Source organism: Charadrius vociferus, unplaced genomic scaffold (genome assembly GCF_000708025.1).
Source record: "Charadrius vociferus isolate BGI_N301 unplaced genomic scaffold, ASM70802v2 scaffold230, whole genome shotgun sequence".
Classification (NCBI taxonomy): domain Eukaryota; kingdom Metazoa; phylum Chordata; class Aves; order Charadriiformes; family Charadriidae; genus Charadrius; species Charadrius vociferus.
Window position 1 is genome coordinate 482,244 of NW_009646500.1, and position 13,242 is coordinate 495,485.

At 37.0% G+C, this 13,242-nt stretch overlaps 1 protein-coding gene across 1 annotated transcript in view; it reads left to right on the top strand.

The window, feature by feature from the left end:
• Positions 1-13,242, top strand: part of TRDN (triadin) — a 140,680-nt gene that overhangs the window by 42,006 nt on the left and 85,432 nt on the right. The window contains exons 4-5 of the mRNA XM_009883240.1: positions 2,421-2,558; positions 4,440-4,466. Coding sequence (XP_009881542.1) covers positions 2,421-2,558; positions 4,440-4,466 — 165 coding nt within the window. The remainder of the gene's footprint in view (positions 1-2,420; positions 2,559-4,439; positions 4,467-13,242) is intronic.

Consider the following 13,242-nt stretch of genomic DNA (forward strand, 5'->3'; position numbering starts at 1 on the left):
GATGGCTTGCCTTGGGGTGGTTGGAATAATTTCCTCTGCTCTTGATCTTGTTCTTCTCTGAACATTTCCCTTGCCTGCCCAGGGGGACAGCCCTGCTACCTGTGAAGCAGTTCTTGAACTGCTAGTTGATACACCAGTATATTAAAATAAATTGACACCAATTCTTGTTTAGTTTACAGCTGTAGTCCCTGCGGCTGTAAAAGCCTCTGGCTGTAAAAGCAACTGAGCCATCCCTAAGCAACCAGTGAGTAAAGGGTAGGTGGTTAACCAGAGTGGAAATCAAGGCAGCTCTCCAAAGTTAAACCATCCCTGCTTGTGAATCGAAACCTCAGTAATGCTAAGACCCCTTTGGCCATGTCCATTCTGTTACTCCACTCGAACTCCTTAGCACCTCTAGATTAGAATAAAGTGCAAATAACATCAGTGGTCGGGTTGTGGATTTACTTTGTAATAGCCTATATATAGGTATTCATTCTCCTGGTAAACACTTGAGAAGAACATTTGCGGCAAATCAGTTGTAAAAATAAGATCGCTATATCTCAATGCATAAGGCCAATGCAAATAAATAAATACCTTATAATAACCAAAGTAAATATTCCCCGTTATACTACTCAATCTTTCTCAATCCAACAGTGCACACAATAGTACACTAAATGAAGAGATCGTGCATATTTATTTGCAATTATGTCATTTCATCATGGCACACAATTAATTTATTTGATGTGCCTGATTTTCAGTAACATATATCTATATAATACAATCTTCAAAAAAACATAAACCAAAATATTTCTTTGGTTTATATTATTAATAAGCAGATGCAAAATAATAGAAAATCAGCCTCGTCTGTTCTGTTTCTGTTAATTAGAAATAAAAGGAATTATTTAGTGATACATTTATATTTCAAATGAAGATACCTGTATATTTCAATATAGCACTTTTAGAAAATAGCTGTTCATGCTGCTGCCATCAAAGATGTTGCTTCAAGCCTGCACTTTGCCTGTCTTTGTAACCTGCAAGTCTATGTGAGACTACTTCTGATTACTGCTAAGATTTGGCTTGTGAGTCAGAACACTGCAACCAGAAGTAGTTCTGAAGAGACTTGTATTTAACTCCCTACTAAAATATTTGCATACAGAAAGATAGTGGTAAACAGAGATATAGTTCCCATCTTGATACTGTTAAATTCAGTGTATATATTTCTATTGAAACTCCTAGGAACAAGACTAGGCCAACAACTCAAATCATATTTGCGATCTGCCTTCAGTGTCTACATTTCTGGTAAACCTTCACACAGATAGAGCAATCATTCAATCTGCCATTTTAAGTGCAGTGAACAGCAACGTAGACTGATGGAAAGTTGTCCTTCTTCCTCAGCAGTGTTTGGCACAGATTTCAAGAAAATAGAAGTCTGCTGGGCAGAAAGCTCAGAAGAAACACTCTGTCAGAGGCTGAAAAGTTCTTCTGAAATACTATAAAGAGCGTAGAGAGAAATCTGGTGAAATCCCAATTGGAAAAGCCTTTAAGGAAATACTTGTATTACCCACTGATAGTTGCTGTCCCTGGGTGTGGATACAACAGGGAGCAGGGGCCTCACTTCCACTAGAGGTCTCAGGAAAGTGGAACGCATTAAATACAGAGCTTCCTTGTTTGTCAGCTTACTTGCCTACAGGAGCAGTAAGACAAAAACTGGTTAAGCATGCAGATGTGCACAAGTGTCTGTGATAGAAACGCTAGGAAAGTTGTAAGAGAAGAACCAGATACACAGGAGTACGTTTTTGAAAGTAGCAGTCTCTGTGTAATACTTTGGACTTTGCATTCACCTTCATTCTGGACTCAGGTTTATTTTGTCCCAAGTATACATAGCTGTCTTCTTCCCATCCTTCATGTGTACCCCATGGCAATGACAGGCCTCAGCCAGGACTTGTGTAAAGTACGGGGCTCAAGGGGAGATATGGCATGAGGAGTGGGACAGAGACAGCAGTGGGTCCTAATGAAGCATCAAGAGGCAGAGGACCTGGGCCAGAGATAAACGCTGGTTTGAAGGGGAGAGATTACCTAAAAAGAGTAAATATTAGGTAGAATCAAATCTATATTTATCCTTTGCCCAACCAAGCCTCAGAAGAAAAGCCAGAGCTTGGAGTGCAGTATCAGACCAAATTATCCACTGGGTCCTTAATCACCCTGTGAACAGCCAGTACAGTAGGATACAGTTTATACCAGTCTTGCACAGGAAGGAGAGCTGTCCTCAGACCCTTTCATAATAAATATTAACATTCACAATCTTTGTTTCTATTAAGGAGGTAGCATAATTAGTTCTGCATAAAATGAAGATTAACGTTAATCACTGAAGGAGGTTTGGGGGTTTTTTTGGTTTTGTTTTTGTTTTTTCAAACTGCTTTTGTTTTAAACTCTGCACTCAGGAAGATCTGTTAACAAGCTCAGCACAGAACCACTGAGAATCATTCATCAGACATTGGAAGAATCCACTGATTGGCTTTATGGCTTTATTTCTTTTCTGTCTGACATCGTATGGAGTGATGATGATGACAGTGATGAAGGTATTTGTAATGTAAAGACTTCTGTGACTGCTCTAACTGCTGTTTTACATGCATTATGTTGGCTTCCTCAGCTTTTAACCTCACAGACAAGAAGGTCAAACAAAATGAAAAGTGAACATTGTCGCTAATAAAGCATCTACTGGCTATTCCAATCAGTAAATTGGTCTCTTTGTTAGCTTTCATCTCGTGTTTAATGTACCATTACAGAAAAGCTGTCAGAATTAAATATTACCATTAGTACATCTTGAAGTAAAGAGTGCTAATTTATACAAGACTTCAAAGCCGCAACCAAAATATGCGTCAAGATATTGCTTCAGAGAAAGGCAATAGCTATTTTCTTTTAATCAGCAAGAATCTAAAATAATATACAAGATAGACCAAGAAACTTAGAACTTTTTTATTTGATCTATTGATGATGGGACGATGTATTGAAACAAAACAAAACAAAACAAAAGACAGAAAAAATAGTGTTTTGGCTGAACTAAGGGGCTTTTGTATGGCATATTGCAAATAATTCAGTTTACTATAGATTTTGGTGCTGCTATTATAGTAAAATTCTTCGTCTGACATCATCTGATAAACGAAAATAAACGTCTAACAATTCAAGTTTGGAAATAACTAACTTTATGTTATAAAAAAAGTAGTTCCCTGGTATGAGCAGAGCAGTAGTGGATCATCATGTCACATCATATTGGTCATTTTGACAAGCAGCGAGTGTAGGAGTAACATCTTCATTTCATGGTAGTTTATTTTATATTCTATTTGGCTATACCAGAATATAATTAAAAAGCAACACGTACTGAAACTGGCTTCTACCCATTTGTTCATAAACTTGGGATATTATCAAATTTCTACCTTTTAAATGTGTGCATGAGCTTTTTATATCAGCACCATATAGCAATACTAATAAATAGGCTGCTACATGTAAGTCTGTGAACTGGGCATCTTATTCTGAGATATGATTTACAACCAGAAGAAAGCTAGTCTCTCATATGGTTGAGAAGCAGAAAAGGTGAAATATGGAGTGTTTGCTAAAATTTGAAAAGTGTTCATTTTGAAAAGTGTTCATTTGGGAGCTCAAAGCTCCCAAAGCAACTGCGAGCTCTCAAATACTGGAGTGGATTAGTGTTAATGCAAGCAGGACACACACAAACATTCAAGAATCTGAATGCTCACTAAGAAGTGTTTGGAAACCTCAGTCCCACCAGTCTTTACTCCAAGTGGAATTTCATCAATATCTACCAGGCGTGTGAAAAGGCAGTAGGCGATTTACTGCATTATATTGTAAAAAGTAAGTGCATGTGAAATCCCTGCCCGTTGTGAGCTGTGGTCAGTGCAGCTGAGGCTGCACGCTTGCCACAGTTGTTCAGGCTGACTCCTTTAAATTCCATGTCCTACGTGGAGGTGGAATAATACTTAGCAGCAATCAAGTGCTCATAATTCCACTGATATTGAGTGTTTTTTGCCTTGGACTTCACTGGATGTGTTGCTAGATTTACAACCTTGTTAACCTGCATATACATTTTCCTATTTGGAGCTAAAATGGAACCACCGGGCCTTTCCTTAAAACGTGGAAACATGCATAAAATCAAGCAAATTGTAAATTGTAGTCACAAGTTCACATTTAGAAGCACAAACAGAGATTTGGACGTTTCCTTAGTTACTACTGCACATTGAATTTACCTACCCCAAACCCAGGAAAAACTCTGTGGTGAGAGATGTATGTTACGAAAAATCACAAATCTCAGAATACAGTGCTTGCCATTTAGCATATAAAGAATAGATTATCTGTTTTAATTAAAATGAGCCAAGATGAGAAAAAATATGGGGGTTTTATGATGATATCTCTTCTCTGACATTTGTTCTTTTCTCTTGGTTTAGGTGAAGTGGAACCTTCCCTGAAAAAAGGTTGGTCAGTTGCCTTACTATAGTGAGCGAATATTTTGCAACTGTTTTAAGAATTAACTAGTATATCTGTGATATAGATTCTGTCATTAGTTACATGTCAGTCTATTAACCATGTAAGTTGTGCTTTAACAAACTCATTAAATAAGAAACTTGAGTAATAGTAGTTCCTGTACTGTTTGCTGCTCTGTGAGAATTCTTGACTCTTGTTATTATCTAGAAAATCTGAAAAATGTTCACAAAAAGGCAATAAAGTTACAAAAATATTATCTGTAGCCTTGTCCTGCATGTGGCACTCCTATTCGTGCCAATATGAGTCATGTGTATGTCTGGATAGAAATAATATTTAGAAACAATAATATATAAATAATATTTAGTGAGAGATAATGGTGAGGTGTTGTAAAACATTTTGTCTTGTGCCAATGCAGAATCCTAAAATAAGGAGTACTTCTTAATCTTTTGAAAAGAATTACTCAGTTATCGTTGAATTTTTAAAGTGGACAAGTGAAGCAAGTAGGATTTATAATATAAATCTTTCCAGACATGAAAATTGTTATGCTGAAACATATAACTTAAGTTCAACTTCTATTAAATCAAAATGAAAATGCATTAGAAGGCTTGAGATATTGGTGATAGGTTGTAAAGCTTTTCAAAACTAGGGTGTGTTTTTTTCTTCAAATTGAGCATAGCTTGATAATAACAAGATGTGTAACCAGCCCTATGTCATCTGAATTTGGTATCCATCAAATTCTCAATAGGTAAAATGCCCGTATTGAAGAATCTATCAACCCAGTTCGTGCTGAGATTACAAACCCGTTGTCTCTGAAGTTAATTGGAACTGGATCAGGCTTCTATTTAATGACACATTTTGTCAGTCTCAATAGGGCATCCAAGGAATGAATAGGCTTGAAGACCAGAACCATTCATCTTTCTATGGATGATCCTTCATGTTAAGACTGAAGGAAGCTTATAGACAGTGTAAGAAAACATTTCATCTCTTTACTCCACCAGTAAGAACCACAAAAGGTTCAGCATTGCCCTGTATATTCTCCCAAAGAGAGAAATGCATTGTTAGTATTACAGTGGGTGTAAAGTGTCTGAAGCTGTAGCACACTGTTGGCAGGGATGCCAGGTACATAGGTGGAAGGTGTCTACTTGCCATGGGCCAGTGTAGCTGACCAGGCTGGGAGTACTGTGGAGGTATTTCACCACCGGGAAGGTTTAACCGTAAAAACGTTATGGAGAACACCATGCTCAGCATCGTAATCCCTGCTTCTTTGGAAATTGGTGACATATCCATGCCTTAGACTTTGTATTGGGACACTAGGCTGTAGAAATAGAATTCAGGGAAGCCATCAAAATAAGCTGGAAGCTGCTAAATTAGTCAGTTGGAAGTGATGAGATGATAGTTCAGACCTAAAAGTCCTCCATCCAGGCAGCTAAGTATCTAAGTGCCAGCTTGAAATGTTTTCATCAGTATTCAGCTCTGGAGATAAATGCCTGAGAGTCTTCTATCTTTGGTGTGAAGAAAATGGACAAGAAGCTGGTGATTCCTCTGGAGCTGGTATCTTATAGGGTAACTCAGCCACACAGATGTGAAAAGGCACAAATTCAAAGACGCTTCATCTGCCTGAGCAGCAAAACAGATTTTGAGTGGGCTTTTCCACTTCCTGGATATGTGCTCAAGATCTCTCCCTCCATCTTTCAGAGGATAAGGATGCCCATCCTTTTCTGCCTGCAGAAAGCTGTGTCTTGACTAGAACTGATGAAGAAAGTAGTCTAAGACCCTTTCTGGGTATAGCTGTAAGCTTACACATAGCAACATCCTCAGATAACCTGTTACCATCACCAGATGGCTGGAGGTCTCCATTTCATCCTGGCAGCTAGGATCTGGCCTTGATTATACTTGATTTTGTCACCTCTTTTTCTGGGCTACAGAAATACAACATACATGGCCTGGAGCCACCAGTCCCTTAGAAATGCCAGCGCAGAATATTGCGCATGTCTGCCCAACGACAGGCAGCTGTGAGCTCCTCAGAGCTGTCACTGTCGCTCTTTGCAGACTTCTCTTAAAATTGTGTAAACATCAAGGAGCTGAATTCCCTGGGTCTAAGCCTGTATGGAAGTTTTCTGAGAGCTCTGTGATAAAGTCTAGAGTCAACAGCTTTTCTACTCAGGCGCAGTGAAATTCACTCCCAGGGCTCAAGCTCATGAGCACAGAAGGCAAAGCCCTGGGAGGGGAGGAGAGGGCTCAGACGAGCTCATGTCGATAGCACTCTCACAGACATCACAATCTGTTCCTCCGAGCACAAGGTGCACGTCCCTTTGGGCAGCTTTTCCTAACTAATGTGTGCTGTCATGTCTATGGTCCAGAAATAAGAGCTCCAAAAGAAAAGCTTTCTAAAACAAAACAAGACATTGCATCCATGATTTTCTCCATGTGACTGCTGTCAGGGCTGGACCTGAAGGAGGACCAGGTATATAAATTTGGAGACTTTTTGGGTATCAAGATGTTAGCAGTTAGATTCACAAAATCGGAACCAAATGTTTAAGCTGTTTAGTAGTCTCTGCTTTCCCTTAAAGGACCATTTCTGCGTCAAAGTCCCTTCCACTCTACACAGCATTGTTATCTGTAGCTTTGTGAATTTTTCTGCTTTAGGTGGCTCTTCTTATGCTTGTGGCATTTGAACATCCTAAACAAAAAAATATAACCCAGTGAGATTATGCAGTACACTACTGCCATCTCCAGAAGATGAACAGTTTGACTTTTTGCACATATTTACAGGAAATCTTGCTCAAATTGCACCCTGGAAATATGCATTATGATTGCTGTGCCTGATTTTTAAGTATTTGCATTGGATCTAACCCACAGTTACTGTGGTATTCATGAATAGGCTGAGATGTGAAAAATCTCCATACCTATTTATGGTGTATGGACAAACCTTCAATCTTTTGCTTTGTTGACTAGCAGATTTGATGAATGCTAAAATGTTAGCACAAAATTTACTTTATAATGGAATATAGTAATAGTAAATGAAAAAATAAGATTGCTAGTACCACAATACAGTTCCATATTGAAAAAATTTCAAGGGGAGTGGTAAGGACACTGTGCGGTGATGAAGGAAGCAGAGAAAAATGTAATGATAATTACGAGCCCAAAGAAGGCAAAGATCACCTTCCTAGAGATGTAAATTGAAAGCAAAGATAATAAAAGTACAATAATGACAATCGGCTTGCACAGGCAACAGGACTAATATCAGTTTCAGAATACTTTAGAAAAGATGAAAATGCCTCTTGAGTGTGTTTTTTATTGCAATTATTTTTGCCAGTCCAAGTCTTATCACTAATATTTATCTTTAATAATTGGAAAAGAGGGAACATTTGATATTGTCTGGGAAAAAAATATTATTCAGTGAGGTAGTGAAAGATTATTCTGTAGAGGACTTTGTGTCTTTAACAATGCACATTCTCAACATGCTAAAACTGCAGAGCATTTTCACAAAAGATATCGAGAAGCCTAATAACAGTTTCTTGCAGGCTTAATATGTTTTTGACTTCATTTCTTTCTAGAATAATGATTATGACTGATAATCTTATTAATTTTTTTCAGGGTTAGTTTAACCTTTAGAGACAAATCCAATTATTTGGCAGTTGTATGTTTTCTCACATTTTGGTCATTTTTGCTAGAAATTATTGTTATAGACAGAGAGAGAAATATTTACTATTTTTGGTGGATGTTACTGGCATCATATGTGAGTTTGGAGAAGAGCTGAGAAACCTGGTGCAAAAATTGGAAATAATGATCTGTAAAATATATGCAAGTGCACTCACTTCGGCATTGTCAACCATGGCTAAAAAGGTCATTATTAAGCTGTTCTGTAAATTCTCTCCAGTTTACATATGGGTAACAGAAAATGTAAAATCTGAACATGGATTCCTCATTTAGCTAGCCAGGGTACACCTGACAAGCTGTGCACATGTACTAGCGAGTTTTGTATGTTAAAGTAGCATCTTCTGCTTCAAAACAGCTGATGCATTCTGTCTGGGAAACATGAATCTGGTATGTGGTCTTAGGAGTAAGTTGTTGGAAACCTTTGGAAAAGATTCTAAGGTCAGAATTATTTGGTCTTTTACTTCATACTTCGAAGCTTAGGAAATAGTTTTTGTAAGATATCCCTCCTTGATTTTTTATTTGGGCTTAGGTTAAATCCTCTCCCTGTCTTTCTCTTTCTCTTGCTCTCTCTTGCACTTTCTCACATACACACAAGTCACTAAGTAGGTGATCTTCATTTCAGTAAATAAAATGAACTTAGAAAGCAGAGTAAGAAATAAAGCACCGTCATGACACTGCTAACCATGTCTGTAGTACCAAATAGGTTTTTACTGGCATAAGATTATTCTATATCAACAAAAAAAGGAAACTTGATATTCTTGAGGTAGAAATGGATCTCAAAATTTCTGTGAGTTAGCCTAAATATGAGATAGAAAGATCTATACAACAGTTATGTGAAATGATTCTATTCTCCTTACTTGGCTATAAAACTCCTTTTTTTTTTTTTTTTTTTTTTGGAAAAATACAGTTAAAAAAAATCCTAGGTTAAAACAAGACACAAACAACAGAAATTTCTGTTAAAGGCATCAAGAAATTTTGTTAAGTACAAATAAACTTTTCAGGAAAGCATCTTATCTTTCTGTTTTCAGTTCAAATGAGAATATTGTTGCCTGAGTATTAGACTGGTTATCAATATGCTGCAGACAGACACGTCAAACTCTTCTTAAAAGATGTGGCAGCTTCTAAGAGTACAGTCAGTTACAGCAATGGTTACGCTAACGACAACAAAATGCTCCCAACAGGAAAGGTTCTCAGACCAGATAATTTCCTACATCTCCTTTTAAAAGTGATCCAGCAAACATCTATGACAGCTTTGCTTGGGAAAGGGGAGAGATAAGAACGACCTGCTTAGAGGAGACTGGTGGGAGATTTGTTAATTTGGATTTGAAAGTGGTTTTGATATTATGGCCTGTGCAAGCCTAAAAAGAACTGTTTTGGGTATTCAGACAGGGCAGGAGGAAACACACCAACAAATGTTTAAGGTTTTAGTCCTGCAACTTAAAATGTGTGTCAGATTCTTTTTATCTATGAAGTACATAAGAATGGTTACGTATGATTAGACCAAAAGTCCAGCTTACCCAGTGGAGGGAACAGAAGTCCTTATTGCTGAGCAAGAGTGACCAGTGCGAATGCCTCAGGAATGATATAAGAACTGTTAAAAATATAGTGATAATCTCCCAAAACAGTTCTCCATGCTCTAGAAATTTGCCCTAGTCAGGGACTCCCTGAGCCATGGAGTCACTGAATTCAACAAGGACACAGTTCTTGGGTGGCTGTAATCCATCTACCACTTTCTATGAGCCCAAGGCTACAGACACTATGTACATTAACATCAGGGAGCAAAACAACCGTTGCAGTAAGTTGCTGGAACCAGTTAGGTTTCATAATGAGATTTTGAAGACAACATTTTCTTTCCCACATTACCACATGATTAGTTAAATAGCAATTAGTCCCACTCATCTGTTACCTTAAAGAAGTCCTGTATCATAAAGAAATTTTACTTTTAACTCCATATCATCGAGTAATAACCTTGTCCCACAGTAGAAATAAATTAGGCAGGATTCAGGTGAATAAACATAGCTGACTAGTGCCATTTTTTAGATACCACATGGAATGACAGATGTAGCATGGGACTGGCAGAAATGACACAGGACCTATGGCAGAAATGCACTCTTATAGGGCAGCTGATGACTACCAGAGTGCATTAGGATGTTTAAAATGATACCAGGTGCCTCTTAAGATTCTTACATTTAAAATTCTTTACTAAAAGTGATTTCTAAAGTTTAAAATAATTATAAATTATACATAAATAATAATTTTTATTACTATAGTTTCTATCAGGAGAATAACTGGAAAAATTCACATTGCTAGATGATATGGCAACTAACTTTATTTCTTGGCAGAATACTGAAATTAGAACATCTTTTATCATTCAGAAGTCAAGATGTTATACAGTAACAAACCTGCAAAAAGAAAGAAAACAAGTGGGTTTTCTGGAGGTAATATTCAAATTCAGAAAACAGTTTCCAATAAAAAAAAAAATTGGAAATTGAACTAATGAAAAGAAATTCAGAGTGCCATAGATATGACCTGAAAACTGAGTTGCTGGTGTGGTTGTTATATGTGTGTCTTAGAAATTAATTATGCAGTTCCATTCATCCCTAAAGTACATATCTATTTGTACTGGTAATGCCTTGTGAATTCAGTTTCTTTTATGTTGCCATATGGTAATGTTCACTTTTCTGTGTCTGAGTTGCTATTATAGATCTCTCTTAAAGGCTTTCACTGTCTCCCTAGGCTACACTTTACTACAAAGCATTTTGCGTATCTTTGCGTAAAGTACACCCTGTGTTAAAAGATGAAAATCATTGATTGATTCAATTCTCAGATGTTAAACTGCTTTTCCAGATATGTATTTTTTGCATTTTTGTGACATCCATTTCTTTTATTAATGTTTTTTTTTAAAAAATCTCATCTTGTTTTACTTACTCTGATCAATACAGTAATACCATATCCACTATAAAACAGCATTTTATAAAGTAAAGAAAATATTTTCCGTATTATCCAGATTAAACACAACTATATACCACTAGGGAATAGGGATGTTCAATTATAGTTCTTTCACTTATTGAAGAATAGTGATTGAGTTTCAACTTGAGTTGAAACATTTTTATCCAAACCTGCCAGCTACCTTTTAAAAGGTACAGAGAGAACTTTGAGCCACAAGGCTAGTAGAAACGCTGGGCAGAAGTGTAGCAGCCCAGAGGTTTGCAGCTGTTTAAGCTATCCTCTTAAATCAGGGAAAATCTTAAGTGAGGCTATCCGTGTTGTCCTGGTGGAAATCTTCATTTGTGCCACCGCAGTTGACCACTGGGGAAGTTCTCGCCCTAAGAGGGGAGTGTTGGGCAGATGTCCCCTTGGCTGGGAGCCTGATGTGCCTGAGACACAGCAAATGTCTGACCTGGGAAGTGAGGAGGTCATCCAAAACTCAGTTAAACCCACAGCACCAACACTGGGGGTCCTGCATGTTTCTGAGAGAACTCAAAACCCCTCACAGCTCCTGCTGTGCCAAGGAGAGGATGTAGCAAGTGGATCCCCATGCTCATGACCCAGAGAAACAGTATCTCTCTTCCAGATGCCAGGCCCCTAAAAAAAAATAAAATCAATTAGATCTAGAGATGATTGAATTTATAGGAATATGTCTGTGCAGACTAATACATTTGCAGAGTTGATGTTTTTTAAAGCTGAGCAGAGGAGCTGTGGTTAGTCCTGTGATTTCTTTATTCTATTTTTTCCTCATTTCACAAAAAAAAAAAAGCCTCCTATTGAATAGTTTTATATGGGAAAAGATTTCTTTGATGCTAATCAAGATTAGAGATTTTATGTATTACTGTATACATCATTTTGCTGTACTTAGGGGTCTACAGTTTTTGTCTGCATTTTGTCTCCGTAAAACTACATTCAATTAAATGTAGGCTCTGATAAAATTGATTATGAAAAACATAAACCATTAAAATTGGTCCAATAACATCTTTGCAGGCTGGAATCCATAAAGAGAAATGTGTCAAGACAATTTTACTTTCCACAGAAAGGAAAGAAAAACCTGGGTTTGATCACGTCTCTTTCTCTGATTCATTTGGGTAGGGGTTTTTGGTAGTTATTTTTTGTTGTTTGGTTTTGTTTTTTTTTTAATTAAAGTGTAATTAGCATTCCTTTTACATTTTAGGACCAAGCTGCAGAACTGCAATCTGGGAATGAAAAAAACAGTCTTAATGAATTTATATACTTGCAAGAAAAATTACTTTTATGTAAAAAATGTTTATAGTTGAAGATATTTTAATATCTTCTACATTTAATTCTTTCAAAAGCCCAGTCATTAAAATTCCTCCATATAAAACAGTCTGCATACAGTCTTCCTGAAGGGTGCCAGTGCTGCTTACAGGATAGTCAGTCAAAGATAATTGCAAGTACCCTCCTCCCCTTAAAAAGCTTTCTGTTAAGATATTGTTTTTCTGCTGTAAATGGAAACCTTACCAGAGGAAAAAGTAAACCCAAAACATAAAATCAGTTAGGCTTTAGAAAGAAGAGAAAACAAAAGGTTGTGCACTGTGTTAAGTTCCATTTTCCTTGGAAACTGAGGCTTTCAAGCTGGAATTAGCCAGAACCATTTCCCTTTTGTTGATGGAGAATGTAGTACAACTTTTGGATTTATATCAAAGAAACAAATCTTAAGAGAACTCTCTAACAGCTCCCATGTTTACAGCTAATTCTTCAGCCTTGGGGACTTCTATCAAACTTTCCCTCTCATCTCAGCTATTCAGGAAATACAAATATTTTCCTATTTTGCTGAAAGACAATTTTGTATTGAAAGGCTTTGCAGGATTTAGGTTTTAAGCAGCCCTGATAGATATAAGAAAATGTCTGAACATATAAAAACAAAGGGGAATGGTAAACTACACCAATCAAGGACTTTCTGATAAACCTGTTTTAATAAGTATATAGTAATATAATGATACACTTTTGCTCAGCATTACTAAAGCTATTTTATTCTATAGTAAAAGGAATGCTATTCCAAACACAACAATATGGAAAAATATGTACATATTTAATTGTCTTTAACATAAAGAGAAAAGGAGTAGATTAAGTCCAGTTTAGAAAGTTGGAGAT